The sequence below is a fragment of the Perognathus longimembris genome, chromosome 2, assembly GCF_023159225.1.
Source record: "Perognathus longimembris pacificus isolate PPM17 chromosome 2, ASM2315922v1, whole genome shotgun sequence".
Lineage (NCBI taxonomy): Eukaryota > Metazoa > Chordata > Mammalia > Rodentia > Heteromyidae > Perognathus > Perognathus longimembris.
The window spans coordinates 153391782-153417991 of record NC_063162.1 but is presented as its reverse complement, the minus strand read 5'-3'; the positions used below and the strand labels follow the sequence as shown (position 1 = coordinate 153417991).

The 26210-nt window shown below is 53.4% G+C and overlaps 2 protein-coding genes across 2 annotated transcripts; both read right to left on the bottom strand.

The window, feature by feature from the left end:
• Positions 1 to 3853: 3853 nt before the first annotated feature.
• LOC125345728 (extensin-like) lies at positions 3854 to 5107 on the bottom strand. Its single transcript, XM_048337772.1, has 3 exons — positions 5043 to 5107; positions 4772 to 4894; positions 3854 to 4673 (listed from the first exon to the last, which is right to left on the bottom strand). The coding sequence occupies exons 1-3, from the start codon at positions 5105 to 5107 to the stop codon at positions 3854 to 3856; spliced, it is 1008 nt and encodes a 335-aa protein (XP_048193729.1).
• A 1034-nt stretch (positions 5108 to 6141) lies between these two features.
• Positions 6142 to 22661, bottom strand: Nom1 (nucleolar protein with MIF4G domain 1). Its single transcript, XM_048340537.1, has 12 exons — positions 22245 to 22661; positions 21429 to 21977; positions 21047 to 21174; positions 19310 to 19505; positions 16261 to 16584; positions 14639 to 14749; positions 13852 to 14019; positions 12474 to 12595; positions 11358 to 11490; positions 8906 to 9037; positions 7849 to 7958; positions 6142 to 6628 (listed from the first exon to the last, which is right to left on the bottom strand). The coding sequence occupies exons 1-12, from the start codon at positions 22659 to 22661 to the stop codon at positions 6454 to 6456; spliced, it is 2565 nt and encodes an 854-aa protein (XP_048196494.1). The 3' UTR covers positions 6142 to 6453.
• Positions 22662 to 26210: the final 3549 nt, after the last annotated feature.

Below are 26210 nucleotides of genomic sequence, written 5' to 3'. Positions count from 1 at the left end.
ACACAGCCGGAAGGCGGCCACACACCCAGGACGAGGACACCCAGACACAGCCGGAAGGCGGCCACACACCCAGGACGAGGACACCCAGACACAGCCGGAAGCCGGCCACACACCCAGGACGAGGACACCCAGACACAGCCGGAAGCCGGAAGCCGGCCACACACCCAGGGCGAGGACACTCAGACACAGCCGGAAGCCGGCCACACACCCAGGGCGAGGACACCCAGACACAGCCGGAAGCCGGAAGCCGGCCACACACCCAGGACGAGGGACACCCAGACACAGCCGGAAGCCGGCCACACACCCAGGACGAGGGACACCCAGACACAGCCGGAAGGCGGAAGGCGGCCACACACCCAGGACGAGGGACACCCAGACACAGCCGGAAGGCGGAAGCCGGCCACACACCCAGGACGAGGACACCCAGACACAGCCGGAAGCCGGAAGGCGGCCACACACCCAGGGCGAGGACACCCAGACACAGCCGGAAGGCGGCCACACACCCAGGGCGAGGACACCCAGACACAGCCGGAAGCCGGCCACACACCCAGGGCGAGGACACCCAGACACAGCCGGAAGGCGGAAGGCGGCCACACACCCAGGGCGAGGACACCCAGACACAGCCGGAAGGCGGAAGCCGGCCACACACCCAGGACGAGGACACCCAGACACAGCCGGAAGCCGGCCACACACCCAGGACGAGGACACCCAGACACAGCCGGAAGGCGGCCACACACCCAGGACGAGGACACCCAGACACAGCCGGAAGCCGGCCACACACCCAGGACGAGGACACCCAGACACAGCCGGAAGGCGGCCACACACCCAGGACGAGGACACCCAGACACAGCCGGAAGCCGGAAGGCGGCCACACACCCAGGGCGAGGACACCCAGACACAGCCGGAAGCCGGCCACACACCCAGGACGAGGACACCCAGACACAGCCGGAAGCCGGCCACACACCCAGGGCGAGGACACCCAGACACAGCCGGAAGGTGGCCACACACCCAGGACGAGGACACCCAGACACAGCCGGAAGGCGGAAGGCGGCCACACACCCAGGGCGAGGGACACCCAGACACAGCCGGAAGCCGGAAGCCGGCCACACACCCAGGATGAGGGACACCCAGACACAGCCGGAAGCTGGCCACACACCCAGGGCGAGGGACACCCAGACACAGCCGGAAGGCGGCCACACACCCAGGGCGAGGGACACCCAGACACAGCCGGAAGCCGGCCACACACCCAGGACGAGGACACCCAGACACAGCCGGAAGGCGGCCACACACCCAGGACGAGGGACACCCAGACACAGCAAGGAACCCCAGGGTGGGGAAGTTTACGAGAGAGCAAAGGCCTCCTATATTGAGAGAAATGGAGGGAGCTGCAGTGTCTGGGCCCCGCTGCACCTTCCTAGGGGAAGAGCGGCCGGCATCGCGCAGCCGGGAGCACAGGCTGGAGTGCCGAGGGGGCACAGGGCGCGTGAACACCTCACACGGGGGGAGCTGGGCGAAGGGCGGAAGTTAAGACCTGTGACGCCCGTCTCTAGATGATTCCATCACAGGTGTCTGTGTGTGTACGTGCGTGTGTGTAAACAGATGCACATTCAAACCTATGTAAAAGTGGAGAAAACCTAGCGACCGACCAACCAAAAATAGAAATTTGCTCTTTTCTTGGAAATACTCGCGAGAAAGGGAAATGAGAGACACGGTGCGGTTCCGCGACCGTAGGACTCCCCTATGACCCAGCCGCGCGACTGCTGGGCATCCACCCAGGTCATGACTAGTCAGGACGTGGTAAAGACACTGCACACCCATGTTCCCTGCTGCACTCTTCACACTAGCCAGGTTATGGAAACAGACCACAAGCCCCGCAGTGGATGAGCGCACCCAAAAAACATGGTACCTGTACACAACGGAAAGTTACCCCTCCACTAGAAAAAATAAGATGTCATTTGCAGGGAAATAGATGGACCTAGAGCAAATCGTGTTAAGTGAGGGCAGCAACGTTCATGTTTTCTCTCATCTGCAGATGCTAGACCTAAAACACAGCAGGACACGATAAGGTATACGGGACGCTAGGCATTCTCACACACAGACCAGAGGAGGAACCCAAAGGTGTAACTCCTCCAAACACTGTTAAAATACTGTTTATGGAAATGAATTCCGGGAAATGGAAACATTGGGGTTTTGTGGGTGGTAGTGTCCAGTTTTGCTTGTTCCGTTGTGTGTGTGCTTTTTCCTGTTTTTCGCGGGAGCAGAGGGGTGCAGACATGGAGGAAAGATGAGGAAATGCATTCGTGCTCTCCAGTAGACACTCTGTGGAACATGACCTGCGCAACGTGTGGGCAGGGATGGGAGGAGCCAGGGGACGGGCAACGCCACCCAAAAGAAGAAACCGACTCTTTACCTCACTTAGAAGACGATGATTCCTCTGTACAACAGCTTGACGGTAATAAAAATTGTTTTAAAAATTGCAAACAATAGAAAAGCAAGCGCATTCCGGATTGTTGCCACGCCCCCGGCGCGTTTCCGTCTGGGCAGCTCAGGCCGCGTGGGAGACGGCAGCGTGGGCGCCCTGGGTGGCAGGCTCCCCGGACTCTCCTGTGGGTGCCCAGGGCTGCGCCCGCCCGGCCTCCCACCAAGCCGGGCTGAGTTTGCAGCCCGGAGGCCGCGGGGGCCTCGCTCCTGGCCACCGGGCCAGGCCACGCCCCCGGCGCAGTGGGCAGCCCCGCGTGGGGCGGGCACTCCGGGCTTTGTCTCAGACACACGGAGGGCACAGCCTTGAGGTCGCCCCGCGTCCCGGGACATTTTACCGCGGCTCCCACCTTCCCTTTCATCGCCGTGTTGTGCAAACATCATTTTTCATCATGATCTGGCTCTGGCTCTGCACAAGGTCAAGGCCCCCAGCCGGGGAGCCCGCCTCTAGCTCCATCTCCACCCCCCACCCCTACCCTCATGACTTTAACTCTCTAGGCGGAGGGGCCCCAGGACCCCCCCAGGCCCCAGAGCCCCCCAGGCCCCTGGGCCCCAGGACCTCCTAGGCCCCAGAGCCCCCCAGGCACCAGGAACCCCCAGGCCCCAGAGCTCCCCCCCCCAGGCCCAAGGGCCCCCCCGGCCTCACGCCTCACGGAAAGGCTCTGTGTTCGGGTCTAAGGAGGATCCGCTCTGCAGTGCCGGGGCTGGGGGCCGGTGGGCGCGGGTGCCAGGCTCCTGGTTTCCGAAGCGCAGGGTTAGGTGGCTCTGTGCGGGCTCCGCTCCCGTGCTCCCCGTGTCCGCCACGAGGTGAGGGGGAGCAGCGGGAGGCGTCGCCAAGGCTGACAACCGCGCCCCTCAGAAATTAACTGTGCCTCGGAGCGCGGCCTGTGGGGCGTGGAGCGAGGCTGTGCGGAGCGGGTCCCACCGAGGCTCGGAGACCGCGGCCAAAGAGGCCAGCACTCCCCAGACGCAGGTGCCCGGACCCGGCCGCCACCCCTCACACACGGGCCTGCGCAGGTGCCCAGAGCCCAGCCCCCACCCCCACCGGGCCGGGCGGGCGCCGGGCAGCAGGCCGCTGAGGCGTGAGCGCTCGAGTGTCCGCTTGAGCAAAACAAAACAGGCGGGAAGCAAGCACCGCTTGCAGGCAGCTTGCTGAGCAACAAACGCAGCCGGTGACGAGCCCGGGCGTGGCTCACTGGCGCAGGACGAGGGGGCGGAGCTGGCCAGCGGGACGCGTGGGCCGGAAGGTCTCTGTGGCCCTCCGCCGGCTGCGAGGCCCCACCCAGCCCGACGTCCGTCCGTGAGGCCGGCGCGGCTCACGCGCAGCTCACACGCGGCCCACCGGGCCCAGGCGCCAGGCCCGGCAGCACCGCCACTACCGCTTCCGGAACGGAGCCTTCTCCACCCTCTCCACCCGCCGCCCCTGCCGCCCGCGCCCAGCGAGCACAGGCCGTTCCCAAGGCCGCTTCTCAACTAGGGCTGCCGGGCTCTGTGCCATGGCCAGGATGGCCGCTCTGTGGGTGACAGGGCTGGGTACAGGGGGACGGCTCTGTGGGTGACAGGGCTGGGTACGGGGTGACGGCTCTGTGGGTGACAGGGCTGGGTACAGGGTGATGGCTCTGTGGGTGACAGGGCTGGGTACAGGGGTGACGGCTCTGTGGGTGACAGGGCTGGGTACAGGGGTGACGGCTCTGTGGGTGACAGGGCTGGGTACAGGGGTGACAGCTCTGTGGGTGACAGGGCCATGGTACAGGGGTGACGGCTCTGTGGGTGACAGGGCCAGGGTACAGGGTGATGGCTCTGTGGGTGACAGGGCTGGGTACAGGGGTGACGGCTCTGTGGGTGACAGGGCTGGGTACAGGGGTGACGGCTCTGTGGGTGACAGGGCTGGGTACAGGGTGACGGCTCTGTGGGTGACAGGGCTGGGTACAGGGGTGACGGCTCTGTGGGTGACAGGGCTGGGTACAGGGGTGACGGCTCTGTGGGTGACAGGGCTGGGTACAGGGGTGACGGCTCTGTGGGTGACAGGGCTGGGTACAGGGGTGATGGCTCTGTGGGTGACAGGGCTGGGTACAGGGGTGACGGCTCTGTGGGTGACAGGGCTGGGTACAGTGGTGACGGCTCTGTGGGTGACAGGGCTGGGTACAGGGGTGACGGCTCTGTGGGTGACAGGGCCGGGTACAGGGGTGACGGCTCTGTGGGTGACAGGGCCAGGGTACAGGGGTGACGGCTCTGTGGGTGACAGGGCCAGGGTACAGGGGTGACGGCTCTGTGGGTGACAGGGCCAGGGTACAGGGGTGACGGCTCTGTGGGTGACAGGGCCAGGGTACAGGGGTGACGGCTACGTGGGTGACAGGGCTGGGTACAGGGGTGACGGCTCTGTGGGCGGTAGGGCCGGGGTACAGGGGTGATGGCTCTGTGGGCGGTAGGGCCGGGGTACAGGGGTGACGGCTCTGTGGGTGACAGCGCCACAGTACAGGTTCTGACACAGAACCTTCCTGACCTGTGTGCACTACACACCTCTCTGTGGCTTTTTCCAACTTGAGAGGTTTAGGAACGTCTACAGAATTTGAGGGTTGAGAAAGATGGGGGACAGGCCGTGCCACCAGCCCGACACGGTTTTATTCATGTTCACACCTCCTGGCACTCGGGCCACACAGAACCCACGGCGTGCCAGAGCCACTGGATGACTTCAGTTATTTAATAAAAGGCATCCCTGCGGGGTGCGGCGGCCGTACCTGCGATCACGGCACCGGGACGAGGGTGATGAGGCGGAAGATCTCGAGTTCCACCAAGCTTTAACTGGACAGTGAGACTGTGTCGCAAAAACCCCAACCAACCAGGCACGGGGGCTCAGGCTGCAGTCTCACTACTCAGGAGAGGCAGACATCTGAGGATCCTGGGTGGAAGCCAGCCTGGGCGGGAAACTGTGAGACTCTCTATCTCCAATTAACTGCCAAAAATGCTACAAGTGGAGCTGTGGATCACACAGTAGGGTACTAGCCTTGAGCAAAAAAAGCAGAGACAGCGCCCAGGCCAAGTTCAAGCCCTACCAACGTGTCTGCATACATACACACAAAATCAAACCAAGCCCAAATACTAAAAAAATCATACACATGGAATTAATGAGACATATAAAGTAGTATAGAATAACCTCTATTGTATCAAAATATCCGGTGATTAATAAAAAACCTCAATCCACAGCACACTAGGTATTTACAGAGCTGTCAACTGATTTTCAAAATCCGACTGCACTGAAAATATTAATAAACACATCAAGTGTCCCAGTTAACTGGTTTTTAAAACCTTTTTACCAATAGTAAAGACAATGCATCCATTGATCACTAATGCCCTCTAGTGGCACATTTCATTGCTAAAAATTAAGACAACCATATAGATGGCTCAGGGTAGAAAACAAAGTCCAATGTAGCTCTCTTCCATCTTAAATATATACATTAAGTGATTTGAAACATACAATATAAGCTTGGACTAAAAAAATTATCTCTGGCTGGGAATGTGGCCCAGTGGTAGAGTGCTCGCCTCGCATACAGCAAGCCCTGGCTCCCATTCCCCGGTACCACCTAGATAGGAAAAGCCAAAAGTGGCACTGTGGCTCAAGGGGTAAAGAGCGAGCCTTGAGCAAAAAGACGCCCATGACAGTGCTCAGGCCCTGAACTCAGGGCCCCAGAACTGGCCAAGAAAAACCCTCAAAATTACCTCAAGGACTGGAGTATAGTTTAAGCAGTAGAGTGCTTTGGGCTCTGAGTTCAAAACTAGTATTGCAACAAAAACTCTCTCTCAAAATACAACACTTAGAATGTGACAATTGTTAAGCCCTTTGTACAATCTTCTGACGGTTATGAAAGTGGATGCTGTAAGACGTAACCCCCACATTCGCACAGGGAGGTGAGGGGACAGGCCTGTGTTCAGAGGACGCTTCTCACTTCTCAGCCGAGGAACCTCGTACTCCACCCCCTACATCCTCAGGACGGCTTTGCCCTGCAGAGACTTGGTGGCGAGGTCGGCCCTGCCGCGCAGCTCGCCCGCCTCCGCGGCGCTCGGGTGGGCCTGTGCGGGCTTGAGTAAGAAGTGGCCGATGAAGAGCTTCAGGCCTTCCCGCAGCACGCCCAGCTTCGGGTTGTCAGCCACTCTGGAAGGGAACCGCATGCAGGTCAGCGGCGCTCAGCTCCCAGTTTCAATGCCAGCTGCCTCCGCTGGCAAGGGGTGACCCACTTTCTTTTTACCCGTGTTTGTGATGTTGTGGATCAAACCCAGGGTCTTGAATGTGGTGGGCAAGTACCTGACCCCTGAGCTGGATCCCCAGCCTTCCTGTGTCTGTTTAAATCCCTCCTCCCCCGCCCCTCCCCACCCCTTTCTTAGTACAGTCTTGCTGTGCTGCCCAACCTGGCTTTGAACTCCCAGGCAAGAACTCTCAACTCAAGTCTCCTGAGAGGGACTACAGCTATACTCCACCACGTCCAGCTTTTTTCAAAAGCCGAATATTCTGCCAGGCTGGCCTTGAACCAGGATCTTCCCTACTTCTGGCTCCTGAGTAGCTAAGATTACAGGAGTGAGACACTTTGCATGGCTACTTAAGAACGTGTGGGGGCTGGGAATGTGGCTTAGCGGTAGAGCACTCGCCTGGCATGCATGAAGCCCTGGGTTCCATTCCTCAGCACCACACAGACAGAAAAAGCCAGAAGTGGCGCTGTGGCTCACGTGGTGGAGTGCTAGCCTTGAGCAAAAGAAGGTCAGAGACAGCATCCAGGCTCTGAGTTCAAGCCCCAGCACTGGCCCCCAAACCCCCAAACTTGTGAAGTCAAGTTGGTGGCTCTAATGTACAACCCCTTATGAGGATTGCAGTTTAAAGCCAATGGGGTAAATACCTGAGACTTTAATTAACACCAGTATAAAACCGGAGGTGGAGGTGTGGCTCAAATGGTAGAGTATCAGTCATGAGTGCTGGTGGCTCACGCCTGTATTCCTAGCTACTCAGGAGGCTGAGATCTGAAGATTGAGGTTCCACGCCAGCCTGGCCAGTGAAGTCTGTGAGAGTCTTATCTCCAATTAACCACCTAATAGCCAGAAATGAACTATGGCTCAAGCAGTAGAGCACCAGCCTTGAGCTGAAGAGTTCTGGACACTGCCCGGGCCTTTAAGCCCCAGGACCTGCACAAAAAATGCTGAATGAGAACTTGAAGCCCTGAATTCAAGCCCAGTACCACCACAAGAAAAGAACTAGGGAGAAGCTCAGTGGTGGACAAATGAGCCCCGAGTTTAAGCCCCAGCACAAAACCGAAAGAATTATTGTTTGCTACGAGACATTAAAATGGCTTCTAAATCAAGAGTGAGGACAAGCTGGACACTTACTTGGAAAAAATCAAACCCAAGTCTTCAACTTCTGTTTCCATTAGCACAATAGTCAGCACTTTCCGTAGGAAGTGGACTCTGGGCTTGTCTAGCTCACTGAATTCGACTACCTAGAGGTCAGGAGACAGAGAAAAGCAGCATTAGACAAGTTAATCCAAGTGTTCCCACAACTGGTAAACCCAGCTCCCTTCCTCCCAGGCCCCGATTTCAGAGGCGGTTCCAGCCCAGGAAGCTGTGCACGCACAGCAAGGCCTCGGCTGTGCTGGAGGGTGCCGGCGCCACCTTCACTGAAAGCAGTGTGCAGGGGGCAAGCAGAGCTTTCAGTGAATAGACCTACAATGGCTACTCCACAAACAGACTATCCTGATCACAACTCTGCGTAGATGTAGGGTGCATTTCTCTCGAGAAAATGCTCAAAAAAACCCGAGAAATATTCTCAGCATTTAGCAGGAAAACTGTACTAAACACAGTAGAGTACCAGAGATGGAATAAAACCAGACAACTCCAGCCCACCGCGCTTCAGGTGTAGAGGAGTTCACAGCGCTATGGAGACTGACACCAGGGGCCGGTCCCACGCGCCGTCACCCGGGCCCAGCTTGCAGGACCACATCAGGGGTTTCTAAACTAGCTGGTGCACTAACCACAAACCTCAACAGACAGGTTATACAGTCCGGATACCCCTGTACCTGGGCACAAGTTTACTAAAGTCCATTTATATTGTAGGTTAGTCTACTTAATTTAACAGCTGGGTCAATGAAAATGCTTTTCAGCATATTGGAAGATGCTTTTTTTTTTGGCCAGTCCTGGGGCTTGGACTCAGGGCCTGACACTGTCCCTGGCTTCTTTTTGCTCAAGGCTAGCACTCTACCAACTTGAGCCACAGGGCCAATTTTAGCCGTTTCCTATATATGTGGTGCTGAGGAATCGAACCCAGGGCTTCATGTATATGAGGCGAGCACTCTACCACTAGGCCATATTCCCAGCCCAGAAGATGCAACTTTCTATGTACCAAACACCAAGCATTACACTATCAGTTTCATTGCTTCATCATACAAACCTTCAAGATGGAGAGTGGAAGTGATTTTGTCTTCAACAAATGTGCTACCAGGTGAACCAAATTTGAGAAATTAGTGGCCGGCAAGTTTTCTAGGTCCCGAAATTTGTCCCATATGCTGAACTGGAAAGTCATCTATTAACAGTGAGGGGAAACATAATCAGAAAGTACCCTAAGAACATCAACTAAAGGCCTCCCTCCTTTCTTCCTGTGGATTTCTCTTGCTAGCCATGCCCTACGCTGGAGCCTTGCCACAGGCCTTTCTGGTTTACTTATTTTTTAAGTAGGATTTTGTTCATGCCTTTAGCTGGCTTGGACCATAGTCCTATCTACACACAGTCTACAGCTTCATGACAGACATCTGCCACCAAGCTCCATCTTTTCTGAGGTGGGACCTTGCCAACTTTGTGTCATGACCCATCTCAAACTGTGATACTTGCCAATCTCCATCACCTCACCAACTAGTGTTACGGGTGTAAGCCACCACATTCCACTTCACTTTGGGTGTGTCTCTGAGCCTTTGTGTTCTACCACTTTGAGACAGAGCACCATTTCTGGCTTTTGGGGTGGTTCATTGGAGGTAAGTCTCATGGACTTTCCTGCCTGGGCTGGCTTTGAACCGAGATCCCCAGATCTCAGTCCCCCACGTAGCTAGGATTACAGGCGTGAGCAACAGTGCCCAGCTTCACTTGTTTTTAATGATCTAAAGATGAAGGATTTTAGGAGCACTGGCACCACAGCTTTGTAGACAATGTTGACACAGCGCCATAGTGGATTCTTTATACTACAGCCCTTTCCTTCAAACCAGCAGAGAAACCTCAATCACCACATGTGTGGAAATTAGATAGAGACAAAAAAGGTTACTTTGTATTAATACATAACCCATCAACAGGAAGTACAACTGTTACCACATATGCCCCAAACATCAGCATACCCAATGAGCACTATGGACTTGGGGTAAAGACAAGACTGCAACACAATGAGATTATGGGGGACTCAGTACCTTACTTTACAGGCACCAAAGCCATGCAGATGAAAGAATCAATAAGGAAGCCTCAGGAGCAAGTGACTCTTAAACCAAAGGGGATTGAGAGACATCCACAGAGTAGATGCAGCTAGCAACTAATTACATACATTCTTCTCAGCAGCCCATGGAACTTTCTCCAAAACAGTTTAGGGTACAAAGCCAAGTCTTAGCACACTGAAGAAGATTGAAGTAACTCTCTACATTCTATCATATCATAATGTAACAAAACTAGAACTACAAAAGAAACTACAGAGGGGCTGGGAATATGGCCTAGTGGCAAGAGTGCTTGCCTCATATACATGAAGCCCTGGGTTCAATTCCCCAGCACCACATATACAGAAAAGGGCCAGAAGTGGTGCTGTGGCTCAAGTGGCAGAGAGCTAGCCTTGAGCAAAAAGAAGCCAGGGACAGTGCTCAGGCCCTGAGTCCAAGGCCTAGGACTGGCCAAAAAAAAAAAAGAAAGAAACTACAGAAAAAATTCAAACAAATGGGGGCTGGGAATGTGGCTTAGCAGTAGAGTGCTTGCCTAGCATGCATGAAGCCCTGGGTTTGATTCCTCAGCACCACATAAGCAGAAAAAGCTGGAAGTGGTGCTGCAGCTCAAGTGATAGAGTGGTAGCCTTGAGCAAAAAGAAGCCAGGGACAGTGCTCAGGCCCTGATTCAGTCCCCAGGACTGGGAAAAAGGGAAAAAAAAGGAAGAAAGAAAATATTCAAACAAATGAAGAATGAAACATATTGTTGAATACCAGTGAGTCACTAAAGAAATAAAGGAGGAACACAGAAATTCCCAGGATCTATTGGACATAAAAATACAATCTATCAGAATCTTTGGGATATAATATAGGCAGTAGAGTGAAGCTTATAGCTATGAATGCATGTATAAACAAACAAAAAACACAGTCTATGGTGTCTCACAAAGGAAAAAGTCATTGCAGGAAAAAGGTAAGCCAAGCCCCAAAAGCCAAAAACGTCACGATCTTGTTTGTGGAACAAACAAGACCTAAAATGATGATGATGGGACATGAATGCTAGAGGGGGGCTGTTTGGGAGAAGGGGGAAAGGTTAATGATGGTGATGAGGATTGAAGGATATTACATACATGTCTATGGTTATGAATACACACGTGCATGCATAGAAACACATGAAGACAGCATAATGAAACCCACAAAACTCTGAAAAGGGTGAAGATGAAGGGGAGGAGGAGAATGCAACGGAGGGAAGAGGTAAACTTGTTCAAAGTACACTCTACATCTGTGTGAAATCATTAGAACAAAACTCCTCTGTCACTGATGGATACTATTCAAAAATTATACAAAAAAAGAGACTGTGTCAATGCTGGCCACGACACTTCTCAAGATGGCACAGTGTCCCAGGGCATTCCAAGGGCAGCCTGCCCCACGGGCACAGGTCGGTGTCTCTCTGGGTACCTGGAATCGCCGCTCATAGCTGCAGAACTTGCTGGCCAGGAAGGCGTAGAAGGGGTTGTATGTTTTCTCTTGCAGGCAGCAGTCCATGAGGACATGCACCACTTCTCTCTCCTGCTGCTCCTTCAGCCCCAGCCTGCAGCACAGAGACAGCCCGTAAGCCCACACCACTGCCAGCGCTCACAGCAGGCCTGGAGACGACTCTTCTTGTCCAGAAGAGTCTGTCTTCTTTTTCTCTTTGTTCTCACACATCATATATTGTATATTATACATAACACATATACATATTTATACATAATGTAATATATGCTTAACATATAAGAAGAGTCTGCCAACTGTGCTGGGCAAGTGTGCTGGCTAAGCGTGCTGGGTAAGTATGCTGGTGTGCTCTTTTCTGTACACCTTAGATCTGAAAGGTGGCCTCAAACCCACAATCCCAGGGTCTGTGGCACTACTGGAGGTAGCGGTCCCTTTAGGAAGAGGGGTCAGGTGGAAGCTAGGTCACGGGAGCAAGCGGGAAGGAGAGGAGATTCTGGAACCCCAGCCCTTCCCTGTCAGGCTTCCGAGGTGCCTTGCCACGAGCGGCATCCTCCCATGTTCCCGTCAGGATGTGCTGTGCTGCCACAGGCCCAAAGCAACGGCAAAATGACCGCAGACGGAAACCTGCTTCAGGTCCATTTGCTGAGGTATTCACCCCAGCCATGGAAAGCTAACCAACACAAACAGCAGGGCAAGCTTTGGACAGTATCGGCTCCCTCAACGAAGCCTGCTTCCCTCTGGTGCTTGAACTCGAGTCCTGCACACTTGCGCAGAGGCTCAGGGGAGAATGACTGAAGGATGACACTGGTCAAGAAGGCTGAGATCTGAGAACTGAGACTTAGAGCCAGCTCAGGCAGACAAATGAGAGAGACTCTTCTCTCCAATTAGTCTGGTCAGAACTGGAGGCATGGCTCAAGTGGGAGAGCTCCCTCTGCGCGTGCACCACCCAGGCAAGCAAGGAGGACAGTCACAAGAAAGCCCAGTTATTCAGTCAATCAAAAGGCAAACACCGTATTAATTAATGTCTCTGCCAACATTGCAAGAGCACCAGGCTTTGGAAAGGCTGACAGAGATGCTTACTTGAGCAGCTTTTCAAAAGCATCCAGGAAGTCCTCACTCATCATGATTGTACAGAATATGTTCCTCCTGACATCGGTGTTCATCCTCTGTTTCCGGGCAAGCTCCAGCATCTTTGAGCTAACCTGCAAAGAGAAGATTCGTGTATGAATCACATACAAGTCTCCATGAAATATTATGCCACCTTCTGGCTTAGCATGACTCAAGTTTCTAAAGTGTAATTTGTTCAGTTTTGAGGCTTGAGCTCAATATAGTTGTAAATTACTCGTGAATATTTGCACAAGAGTCAACAATGGTCAGGCAACAGTGGCTTAAGCCTTTAATCCTAGCTACTCGGGAAGCTGAAATCTAAGGATCGTGGTTCAAAGCCAGCCTGGGCAGGAAATTCTGTGAGACTCTTATTTCCAATTAAGCACCAGAAGACAAAGTAGGGCTGTGGCTAAAAGTGGTAGAGTGCTGTCCTTGAGCAAAAGAGCTCAGGGACAGCACTCAGGCCCCAAGTTCAAGCCCATGACCCATACACAAAAAAGCTCAGGGATAGTGCCCAGACCAGTTCAAGCTTCAGACACACACACACACACACACACACACACACACACACACACACACACGTGTCAAGAAACACTGTACTCATAACCTGACTTTCTTGATAATAGCAGGTGTCAGTGGCTCACATGAGTAGTCCTAACTACGCGCACAGGAGGCTGAGATCTGAGGATTGGTGTTCGAAGCCAGCCCGGGCAGAAAAGTCCCTTTGAGATGCTCATCTCCAATTTTAAACCAGAAAACTGGATATGGTGCTGTGGCTCAAAATGGAAGAATGCTAGCCTTGAACAAAAGACCTCAGGAACAGTGCCTAGGCCCTGAGTTCAAGACCATGACAAGAAAGGAAAGAAGGAAAGGAAGAGGAAGAAAGAAAGCAGACAAGTTATTTATTCTTCGTTAACCCCTGAAAGGGAAAACACAACAGGGGAAAAGCTACTGGAGCAAGGCACTTGCTTGGGAAATGTCTCCTGGGGACAGGACCCTGTTATGCACATCAGACATGAGGCAGAGACACAGTGGCTGTCAAGCCTGGGAGCCAGAACTCCCAATGACAAGGATCCCAGACAGAAGACGTGGACGAAAATGAAGAAATCAGGCTCGACTACAGACTTAGTTAGTAACAGTAAGTAAAAAGGAATGCAAAAAGGGCTCACAATTTGAAATCCAAGCCAATGGAGCTGGAACTTCCAGGTCTTAGCAGTGGGTATTTGTGGAATCGGGGTTTTGATTTTTGTGTTTCCTTCTGTATCTTCTCTGTGATGTGTTTCTCAAAGGCTGCTCTGACTATCAGTGGCATGAGACGCACCGGGCAGCCTCGAGCACAGGGTCTCCATACCTTGCCAGCAAGGGGCTTCTGCAGGTGTGCATGATGACTGTTGTCGATCATTGGGGCTCCACTCCACGCAGACCCCACAATCCACCAGCGGCCGGTCTGCTCTGCATTCAAGACCCCATCCCAGGAGACACGAAGTTGAGTCTCAGAACCTGAGCCAGCGCTGCGCACCTGGTGAGAGGAGAGGGTCTTGTGAGATGCCCCTGGCTGGTTTCAGCACGTTTCCCTGCTCATAATGGCGTTTTCTTGGGACGAGCTGCTGATAGCTATGGCAGTTGTCAAGAACAGTAAACACACGGTGGATTTGGGCCCATATCCCAGTGTTTTGTTTTGTTTTGTTTTTGGCCAGTCCTAGGCCGTGAACTCAGGGCCTGAGCACTGTCCCTGGCTTCTTTTTTGCTCAAGGCTAGCACTCTGCCACTTGAGCCACAGCGCCACTTCTGGCCATTTTCCCATACAGTGTTTGGAAAGCAGTTGTGACAGGGGAAGGCTACTGCCTCAGTCTCAACACCAGTGAGAATGGGAGCACATGCCAGGCTTCTGAAAAGCCAATGACCATTAGACCCAGTACGTAGGAGACCCTGGGCACCAGGCTGCAGAAGGGCCCCCAGAGGACCCTACAGAACATTAGTATTCTGGGGCAAATCATAAGAGTCTCAAACAACTTTGTGAATCTTCCTAGAGGGAGATCGGTAGCAGGCCTGGCCTGGACACTCAGGTGTCTTCATCACCACCAAACAGATCCAGTGACAGGGAGGCTGAAGACAAACCAGAACGGGGAGTGACCTACCAGAGCTCTCTGTAATTTCCTCAGTTTCTCCACAGGTTCAGGGTCATAACCCGGAATTTTGCGCATGTCGTTGTTCTTTAGCGCCAACATCGTCTCCAGCATAAACCGTATCTTTAAGGAAAAGAAAGAAGATGACACGGTCTGTTTGGGTGTCTGCATGGTGACTGTGGACACTCAGGGTCAACCCTACAGGTAAGAAATCAGGAGCCTGTGGCAAGCAGACAGAACTTACAAACCGGACTGCACCAAGTGAAGAAACCTCGGCACAGAGAGGGAGAAAGTCACTACACCAAAACAACAGAACGGGAGAAGACTTTGCTGGCTAAACGTCTGTCAGAGGTCTAACTACCAGACTATACATAGTGCTCCAAAAGCCAACTCCCTCAACCCAATAAAGGGACAAGGGAGTTAATAGGCACTTATCAGAAGTAGTATGGCCAGGAGCTGTGACTCATGGTGGTAGGACTAGCTGTTTGGGAGGCTGAGATTTGAGGAGAGAAGTTCAAAGCCAGCCCAACAAAAAAAAAAAAAAATCCAGTTATCTCCAGTTAACCACCAAAAAGGTGGCAATCAAGCTGTGGCTCAAGTGGTAGAGTGCCAGCCTTGAGCAGAAAAAGCTAAGGGACAGCAGCCCAGGCCCTAAGTTCAAGCCCTAGTATTGGCACCAAAAAAACCCAAAAAGTACCAATGGCCAATAAATACATGGGGATACACGGGGAAATGCTCAACATCTCTGACCGTAAAGGATGCACAAATAGAAACCACACTGACGTTGTATCTCGCTCAGAATGGTCATCAAGAGTACGATCAACAACGAACGCTGACTAGGGTGCAGGGAATGCAGCCCAGGGCGGCCCACGGAGACCAGAAGGACCGTCACTCACAAAACAGAAAGCACAGCCACCCGTGAAGCAGCAACGCCACTTAGGAAATTGTCCAGACTGCTAGTCAGGACACAGTAAAGGCGCCTGCACCTCCCAGTTCCACAGGACCCCCACACTGGCGCTTACTCGGGTAAGCCTCCTTCCTTCCTCAGAGGGCCTCTCAGGGCTGTTCTACCCCTCCCCGCAGATTCGCACAAGGCCCTTCGCAGATGGGGAAATGGAGGCTCATTCAGGCTTCGCTGCTGTCGAAGCAGAGCCACACATCAAGCCATGATCGCACTTGAACTCATACCACAGGACCTCCTTAGTATGCAGTTGCTGAATGGATTTTTGTTGTTGCCAGTACTGGGGCTTGAGCACCCTACCTTTTCGCTCAAGGCTAGCACTCTACCATACCCACACTTCTGAACTGTTTGTGGTTAACTGGAAGTAAGAGTCTCAAGAAAATGTCCAGGTTGGCGTTGAGCTATGTTCCTTAGATATCAGCCTCTTTAATACTAGGATTAAATTACAGGCATCACCGGTGCTTGGCTTGTTAAGATGATTTTTAAGTTCAGAGGGAACTGATCTGAATTTTTACTAAAGAAGCAAGGATGGTTTGCAGAGTAGACATAAAGTCACAGTGTGACAGGGCAGAAGAAAGCAGAACTCATAGGAAATGAAGTGTGATATTTACCCCACATACTTTTAGGGTGCTTTGCTTTGGGGCACTTAGAAGCAGCTGAGTGGCACTCGTACCCTAGTCTGGTCCTGAAACCTGCCGCCCGCCCCGCTGGCCTGGGCCTGGGCTTCCGTGATCAGCTCCTTCAGTGACAGGGGGTCATCTTTCCTCAGGGCAGAGCCCACATTCTTCAGCATTAACAGGATCAGCTCAATGTCTTTTTCTGTGAAGGTTCCAATAAGTTTCTTCAAAATGTCAAAGACCAGGAGAGACTGCACCACGTGGAAGTTGTACAAATGGGCAATAATGGTGAACAGGTTATCGCATTCTTTGTCTTCACCTCCACTTTTATAGACATGATCAAACTTCCTCACCACAGCCTCCAGAAAGCAAGCGCCAACCTGAACGAGACAAGAAGAGCCAGGTCGTCGTGGTGATCTTCAGACTGCACTGGGACGCTTTGTGTTACACACTACAAGCACACCAGGCACAGCCCTATGAACACACACGCCTGCGCAGTGCTCACGGGACTCCGGCCGATACTTGCACAGTAAGGGGCAGCACACAGGGATCTGTAAGAACATTCTTTTTTCTTCAAAAATCAACGTTTTGGGGGGCATTTCTGGTGGAAAAATAAACTTGTTAAAAAACACGTCTATTTCTTGCCAGGTGCCAGTGGCTCCTGCCTGCAACTCTAGCTGCTCAGGACACAGTGATTAGAGCCCAGTGGTTAAAAGCCAGCCTGATCAAGGTCTGTAAAACTCGAATCCCTAATAACAACCGAAAACCTACAAGTGGAGCTGAGGCTCAAGTGGCAGAGCACTAGCCTTGAGAAAAAAAGCTTAAGTGCAAGGCCCTAAGTTCAAGCCCTAGCATCAGTGAGCACATGCGTGCATACGCACACATATGCATACACACACACTTCTAAAAATGTCCTACTGCTTAGCAACACTCATTTCTCAGAAGACCTTTTCCAGGTATTTCCTCTAAGTTAATTTCTTATAAGGAAGAAAGTAGAAGCAATGCATGAACATCGAGGGCCACCGAGCAGGCAGGACAGTGGCCCTGGGAGAGGCCCCAGTGGGGTGGTGGGACGTGGACACTGCCTCAGCCCACTCCCGGGGACTGGGCTGACGCAATGTGCAGCCCCTCAGGAGCCCAAGAGGCGCTGGCTGCCATGCTGAAAGACGGAATCAAGTCAGGAGCCAGCAGTGCCCCATGAAGCTTGGTGACGTTACTGCAGCACCTTCCTTTTGCTGTTCTGGAACACTCTACTTCCATGTACTGAAGGAGGAAGGCTTGGATTCGAATCTGTGTGGTTTTCAACTGGGACAATGAAATCTGAAGGCAGAAATGCAGACAGTATTTTGAGAGCATCAGTACCAAGCCCTTGTTTTCGCAGCTCAGTGAATTTGAGAATGCAAAGACGAAACAGAAACAGGCATGGCAGTGACAAGGTGTGAAGAAAACAGCCCAGAGGGGAGACAATGGCTGAATAAGGCAGTCCGGTGGACTGGGGACAAAGGTCTGGGCACAGAGCAACCGGAGACCCCACTGACAGAGCAAGGCAAATCGCTGGTGATGAGGAGGACGGTTCTGCAATTCCCCAGGGTTTAGTCTGGGTGACAAACATGCAAGAAGCAGGTTAGGGGGCTGGATAAAACCCTTCAAAGGCCTACTGAGCCGCACTGCAGGACATCAGGCAGGACAAGCTGAGGTATGAGAAGCACCCAGAGGAGGATGAGACCTAGCTCACAACCCAACAGGAAAAGAGTCACACAGCCTTGCTGGTTAAAAGAACAAAAAGCAAGAATCCAGAGAAAGGCAACAGACTGTCAGGAGGCAAGGGTGATTTCTGGAAGTCAAAACTGAAGAATGACTTAATTTAACCTGCAAAATCCCACTTCAAGGTCCTTTACTAAAGATACACCTGAAGAACATTCTCTACTTGTCTAACTACCTTCTTATATTCATGCACAATTTTAAAAAAAGCAATCCCAGTTCCACAGATACGAAGAAAATCTTAGGCTCCAAATATATGCAGATAGGTGTTCAATATTACAAGCAGACTTAATTACATAAAGATGTGTCAAAACTTAAATTTTATTGTCTTCAAAATTAAATATAATCTTTTTAACACTTAACATGAATATGATTCACATTGCAAAAATATGTACTGACCCTGATGTGTGCACTTTAGCCAAGTCTGCATATGTCTGATTTTAGATGACTTGTTGAAGCAATGCAGTAGCTGAAACCAGGTTCTAATATTTTCTTCCTTCTATGAATTCCTGTGAGGACACTTCTCCGTACAGCACTGAAGCAAGTTTAATGGACCAGGTTCTTAAAAGCTCATCACATCTCTGGCACAAGTTTTAGTGGATGCCATTAGCTAAATGACTTCCCCTTGAACAAGTCATCCCATTGTCCTTTTCGCTATTAGCAAAGGTTTAAATGAGAAGTAGGACTAATGATCTCATGTTTGCAAATTAACTCGATTCCTGATGTGCTGTGGATGGTCCTGTGTGCACTGAAATCCTGGACTGCTGAGCGTAATGCAGTACACCGGCATGTCCCAGGAGGACAGGGACACACTAAGCCAGCCGCAGAACCACAGGAATTAGGGTGATCCCAGGGTGCAAGGACAGGTGTGCCGGGCTTCCATTATTGCTTTGTTATCGCAAGAAAATGGGCTCACTTATGTGTGAGAATGAGTTAACTCTCGGAACAAAAAGTTACTCCCAAAGATGAATTCCCAATGCAGCCAGAACAAATTCTGCACAGCAGCGATCATGAGGTAGTTGAGCGCTGTACTGAGATGCAGGGCCTGAACACTTCCTCCTCCATCCTCAGCCTCCCAGTGCCCAACAGGTCTTAAAACCTCCGTCTTTCCAACATGACTACTGCTATGTAAGAAAAACAAGGTCAGAAGACCTAGGGATAGCAATGAATCCTGCAGGTGCAGCCAGCTAGGAAGAGTGGGAGAACATAGGTCGGTAGGAACATCTCCTCCACCACTACCATGGTGAGTCCACTGGGCCACCTCACGCCCACCCCACGGAGGGCAGCGAGGAGCCCCGCCACGCTGACAGAGACAATGCCAGGGGAGGGACGGGGACACGGTACCTCGATCCCAACCGTGTGGTGAAGAATGCTGACGAGGAGCACGTGCTCCATCATCAGCCTGCTGGGCATGGCCGAGGTGGTGACGCAGGCGCCCAGGAGGGCTGCAGTGAGGGTGTCGCTCATGTCCTTCCTGCTGTGGGTCATGTACAGCTCCTCCAGCTGCCCACTGATGGAGGCCATGTTCGGCTCACTCAGCCTGCAGCAGCAGAGAATAAACAAAGAAAGCAATGGACCACTTTTCAGTTCAACCAAAAAACCTAGGCATTACCAACACTACCTGGCCATCCTATTCCACCTGCTCGTACTCCTCCCTGGCCTTGCCGCAGTAATCCAGCGTGCTGCTCACCATCACACACTTGTCTCCAGTGTAACAGACTTTCTGGCTCAAGCGTGGCCACTGAAGCACCCCCTGATCTCCTTGGTGGAGGACGTGCCTATGCATACCCAGACCTGATATCCCAAAAACCTGGGAACGCCCTTACACCTAGGAAAAACACTACCTCTGGGGCTAGAGGCATGGCTCAGGTGGTAGAGTTCCAGGCTTGGCTTGGAGTAAAAGGGTCAGACCCTGAGTTCAAGTCCTGATCTTGGGGCAAAAAGGAAGAAATACTACCTTGCCCTTCTCTGAGGTTCCAGCACTGAGAACAGGCTGTTGCATCTGAACAGAGATGAAGAAAGACCATGTGTATGCAGATTACCCACCTTGCACCTGTGCTAACACTAAGCATCAAAACACCATGTTACGGTAAAACTGGAGGAGATGCTTTACAAAGTATCTGAGTTTTACTTGGAAACAGAAGCAATGTAGGAAAGGGAGTGAGACAAAGGGTGGCAGCACAAGAGGCCTGTGATGGGATCAACAGTTCCGTGTCCTGCGGTGGAAAGGTTCTGTATCTTGTGGTGGTGGTTACACAATCTTCACGCCATGAAAGTGCAGAATCACACACACAGGTGCTTGGGAAGTATTACTCTGGAGAGTATGTATGTAAGACTTCCCATGCTGCCTTTGCAAGTCCCTGTGAATCTGTAATTTCTGAATGGATATTTAACAAAAAGCAAAACATACCTGAAACCTAGCAAAAGTAGGTTCAGGTGCCAGAGGTGAGGACATGGCCACTTTCAGAGGAGGGCTGGAGAGAGAGAGAGAGCGAGCCTCTGGGTAAGGAGAACGGACAACTGGAGAAAGATGCTAGCACACAGGAAGTCTCAGTCAGTCTTCAAAACTAGAGCCCAGGAGGGAGTGTAAGTGACCAATCAAGTCCCATCTATGTGGCTAATTTTTATTTATTTACTGCAGCGCTTAAACTCAGGGCCTCAGGCTTGCTAGGCAAATAGGAAAGTGCCCTAACACTTGAGCCAGGCCCCCAGCCCTGTTTTATTCTGAAATTGGGAGGTAGGAAATGTAGAGACAAGCAGTGACCCAGAAGACAAAAGAGACTGTCCTATCCAGTGCGCTTGCTCCTGCAAAGCGCCCCTCACAAGGCTTTGTCTGTCCTTCCTGAGAGACGTTTCCCTGTCCCATTCTCTCCTACTTTTTGAAGGGACAGTGTGAGCCACGTATCGCCTTCAAACACCCGGCCAGTACCAAACGGCTAGGCCTCCTCCCTGTCACACTACAGAGACCCAAAATGGTCACAGTCCCGACGCTGTAAGTGGTTCTTCAGTCCTGAGACAGTCTCTTCACTGTAAGGAATGGACGGACCTTAGGAGATGGGATGCAGCAGTCAGGAAGATTACCTGTTAATGAGGCCTTTAACCTGTTTCTTCAGCCTTTCTAGTTCTTCCTTCTTCTGGACATCCGTTGTCCCCTCTGCCTGCCTCACCTGGGGCGGCACATACTTTCTACCGCCCTCACAAAGGCTCTCCTGGAAAACGGGAAAACATTGCAAAGAAGCAAAACAAAAGCTCAGGTTGGAAGACCCTAGTATTTTTGCACATTGAAAATTTAAATTCCCAAACACTCGGTGCAGCCAGTTCTGCTGGCCACGGCTGTATGCTGAACACGGTGTCTACAGCCAGCCTGGTGTGGCCTGCCTCGACGGGCTGCGTGTGTCAATACTGTCTGCCCCACGCTCCCGAGGGACAGCCCACAGGACCTAGGAGTTGTTCACGCTGTTACCTGACGTGGCGGGTCGTCCTCTCCGGAGGAGCTCTGCTTCATTTCTTCATCTTCTGAAGAACTCTGACTCTTCTCTTCATCTGCAAAACGGACAGTCTTCTGTCTCCTCTTCTCCCGTGCCTCCCCTGCTGCTTCCTCCCGGCTTTCCGGGTCTTCCGGCTGCGCGGCAGCATCCTCCTCCTCCTCGCTCTCCAGCTCCGAGCAGCTCTCCGGGTCACTCTCGGGGAGGGTGTGTCCAGCCTCCCCCTCCCCACCCTCCTCCTCCCCGCTGCTGCTGTCGTACAGGCCGCCGCCGCCGCCGCCCCGGGACTCCAGGGCTCCCAGGATGTAGTCTAGCCCGTCTCGCGCGAAGCTGAGAGGCACGGAGCTGCCGTCGCCCTTCTTCTTGCGCTTGTTCAGGCCCAGGCATCGCTCCAGCTTTCGGATCTCTCGGTCCTCCTCCTCGTTGGCCAACAGCAGGGCCCGCTTCCGGGCGGCTTCCGCCGAGGGTCTGGCCTTCGCCGGGGCGGCCTGGGCCTTGGCGTGGGCCCGGGGCGTCGTGGCCTGGGCCTGGGCCTTGGCGCGGGGCGTCGTGGCCCGGGCGGCCTGGGCCTGGTTGGCGTGGGTCCGTGGAGCCTGAGCCCGGGCCGGGGGCGTCGTGGCCCGGGCGGCCTGGGCCTGGGCCTGGTTGGCGGGGGTCCGTGGAGCCTGAGCCCGGGCCGGGGGCGTCGGGGCCCGGGCGGCCTGGGCCTGGGCCTGGTTGGCGGGGGTCCGTGGAGCCTGAGCCCGGGCCGGGGGCGTCGTGGCCCGGGCGGCCTGGGCCTGGGCCTGGTTGGCGGGGGTCCGTGGAGCCTGAGCCCGGGCCGGGGGCGTCGGGGCCTCGGCGTCGGCCCGGGCCGGGGGCGCCGGGGCGGGCGGCGGGCGGGCGCCGGCCCCCTCGCCCTCCGGCCCGGGCCCCGCCGTGCCCCGCGGGCGGCGCGCCTTCCGCCGCCGCCGCTTCTCCCGGCGCAGCTCCCGGCGGCTCTTCCTGGCGGGCGGCCCGGCGCGCCCCGCGCCGCCGCGGCCCTCGGAGCCCGCGGGGGCCTCGCCCGCGGAGGTGGCCCGCACGAAGCCCGCCACGGCCAGCTTGAGGCGCTTCAGGGCCCCCGCCCCGCCTCCGCCCAGGCCTGGGCGCCGGCTGCCGCGCTGGGTGCGGGCCGCGCGGCCCCGAGAGCCGCCCCGGCCGGCCGCCCCCGTGCCGACGGACGCCGCCATCTTCCGGGACGCGTCGTCGCGCGACTTCCGGCGGAGGCGGGACTTCCGGCGAAGGCGAGCCTTCCGAACGAGCGGGCGGCGGCTGGGACGGAGCGAGGGTCGCGCGGCGCCCCTGCTGGCCGGAGGGGGCGTTGCGGGTGAGACCAGGAGTGAACTCCACCCCCAAGCGGGAGGGAGGGCTGCGGGGGAGGGCGGGCCCAGAGGGAGGGAGGGAGGGAGGGAGGGAAGGAGGGAGGGAGGGAAGGAAGGAAGGGAGGAAGGGAGGGAGGAAGGAAGGAGGGAAGGAAGGGAGGGAGGAAGAAAAGAAGAGGAGGGAAAAGAGGGAAGGAGGGAGGGAGAGAAGGAGGGAGGGAGGGAAAGAGGGAGGGAGGGAAGGGAGGGAGAAAAGAGAGGGAGGGAAGGGAGGGAGAGAGGGGGAGGGTGGAAGGAAGGAAGAAGGGAAGGAGGGAGGAAGGGAGGGGAGGGAAGAATGAAGGAAGGGAAGGAAGGAAGAAGGGAAAGAAGGAGGGAGGGAAGGAAGAAGGGAAAGAAGGAAGGAGCAAAGGAAGGAAGGAAGAAGGAAGGGGGAGGGAGGAAGGAAGGAAGGATGGAGGGAGAGAGGGAGGGAGGAAGGAAGGAAGGAGAGGGAGGCAGGGAGGCTGGCAGACAAGCTCTAAGTGAGCAACTAAGGTTTTAGCAAGTGACGAGGGCGAGCATGCTGGCAGTGAGAGGCCACAGGCAAGAACCCTGAGCCCTGAGCACGAGAAAGAATCATCTTTCAGGAGAGAAGCCAACGCAGCATGTCTCCCTTAAAAGCCAATACCTGCCCTTTTAGTGTCAGTAAACGGGCAGCAATTCCAAACAACAAATTAAAAAGAAAGAAAACAAGAATAATCGGGGACATTAACGAGATATCTAAGCAGCTAAGTGAACGAAAAGAAGACACAAACGAGTACAGAGCTCAAAGAGAATTCAGATGTACAGAAGGGTTAAAGAAAACTTCAGGATATAGGAGAGAAATTTAGTAATGATAGAGAAATTGTGAAAAAAAAACAGTGAAATTTTGGTAAGAAAGAGCTAATTAGCTCAAATTTTAAAACTCAATAGGAAACCTTGGTAATAGAGCCAGACAAAATACAAATAGAGTATCAGGAATTGAAGATAAAGCAGAGGAATTAGATCAACCAATCAAAGACATTGTAAAAACACTAAGAAAATTGTTCTGAAATTTAAAAGACTTTCAAAAGACCACATCATAGGTGTAGAAGAAGAGCTAGAAACTCAAGGCTTAAACAGCCCTATTCAATAAAATTATAGTAGAAAGTATTCCCAACCTTGAGAAAGAAAAAGACCATCCAGTTGGAGTAGGCCTACAAAACACCAAATTGCAAGATCAGAAGAGAAACAACACACCTAGATAAGTAATAGTCCAAACACTAAATAACCAGAACGAAGAAGGTGGGAACAACAAGAGAAGTAATATGTCACACACAACAGCAAGCCTGTGACAACAAGAGCAGATTTGGGTTTGTTTCTGTTCCTGATCTGGGTTGGGTCATGGGTGGTTGGGTCACTGGTGTGAGAAACACACTGCTCTTTTGGCCCTGGGCTGCCTTCCTCTCCACACACCCAGACAAGTCTTTCCTAGATAATTCCTCCCTCCCTCCCCCTCCTCATTTCCGAGGCAGGGTCCCCGCTGAATAGCCCTGGCTGGCCTAGAATTCACAGCTCCCCCCCCCCACCTCTGCCTCGGGAGCACTGGGAGGGGCAGGTGTGCACCTTTATGCTTGCCTTCCCTTGAAGTGTTGTGGTGTGATTCACGTGCCCTGGCTATTCATTTAACACACTTATATTCTTATGCTATTGAAATGCACCATTAAAACATACGTCTCTATGTTTATGGAGAAAGGAAGGAAGGAAGGAAGGAAGGAAGGAAAGAAGGAAGGAAGGAAGGAAAGAAGGAAGGGACAAAATTGAGAGAAGCAAAGCAACCGAGGGTGAGGATGGGCTCCCCGAGGCTCCTGCCTCCTCCTGCTTTCCCTCTCGGGGGTGAACGTTCTGTGGAATGGCTCTCACGGATCTGGGGGAGCTTGGGCAGCCCCAGCCGAGCCGCCCCCGTGTCTGCCTTGGGCTTGGAGGGTGGAAGCGGCCTCGGGCGGAGCAGGCGTGAGCAGGTGTCTTGGCCGAGTGTGTCTACGGAGCTCTGGCTTGCTGTTTGTTAGGAGCCCGCCAGCAGCGCATCCTCTGACACATTCGTCCATTCGTCAGATGAGTAAGGACTTGTCTTGGACCCGAGGCCATGGTGACACGGTGAAGAAAAGGAAAACGAAGCTGTGGTTCGATGTTGTGATTTTCAGCCTGGGGGCCAACTGTTTATCATATTAGGACATTGATCTATAAATAAATTTGAAGGTGGTGATACATCAGAGCCTTTGCAGGCCACAAGTTGAGTAAGTGATTTGTAAATGTACTTGTCAGTGTCACTGACCCCTTTATTGCTCATGTTGAGGCTTCCAATATGGTTATCAATTTCACCTCGATTACCAAAGTCCTTGCAAAACCTTTGTTCCCTGGCACTGTGAGGCCGGCCACGTCTTCAGCAGCGAAGGAGCTGAAAGTGGCTATTTCTGGCCGGATTTCAGCTACACCTTTATTTTTCATTAGCTCCTTCGGCAGTTCCTGTGTGTGTTTCCCATGAGCTCCTGTTTTCTCTTGTCCAGAGACAATTTCTTCCTTAGTGGCAAACGTTACCTCACCGCCCTTGCAGCTGCGATTTGGGCATGTGTGCATTTTACCTTCCTGATAAAGTTAAACCTATTTTGTTAGTTATGTGAGATGTCCTTACTTTGTTTGTTCTGCTGTTTCGATGCAAGGCTTTACGGCCAATCGTTTTTGTGCTCACGCAAGTCAAACTTAAACCCAGGTTGTTGCATCCCACTAACATTTATTTGATCACAAGCCAATCTATCCCAATGCCCGTATTTAATGTCAGGTTAGCCAGCATTGGGCCGGTGGTGTCCGCTGCGTTTACGCACCTACACATTGACACGTTGACGCGTCTTTGTCTTTCTGTGAGGCTGTCTTGTTTAGGCCTAGAACAAAGTAACCGTATTTCAAAGCTAATTTTTCAAAAGCACGAAACACCGTGGAGCCTGCCGCAGCCCTCCCAGATGCCGAGACGGGGCGGGGGGGGGGGCCGGGGGGGGGCCTCAGCCTGCCCCATTCTGGTAACATCAGGCCGCATTCGCCTCATTTTGTCGTAGTCAGCGAAGCGAGCTCCCCAGACGGAAGTGTGGCAGCGGCAGAAGAGCCTGATGTCTCCTCGTGGCCCACGGTTTTGGTGTCCACAGCCAGTGTCCCTGAGTGGCTGGGCACGGGGGGGGGGGCCTAGCCCCCTGGACAGGTCCCCAGGGCCCTGAGGCCCAGAAGCCCAAGCCTGGCGGCCTGGCCTTTCCACGTCTTCTTGGAGTCTTTCCTCCTCTATCTCCCTTCCCGCAAAGACTGGGATGGCAGCGTCTGTCTCCAAGCTTGCTTCTGGAAGAAGCAATGAACCTACAGTAGCTGAACAAC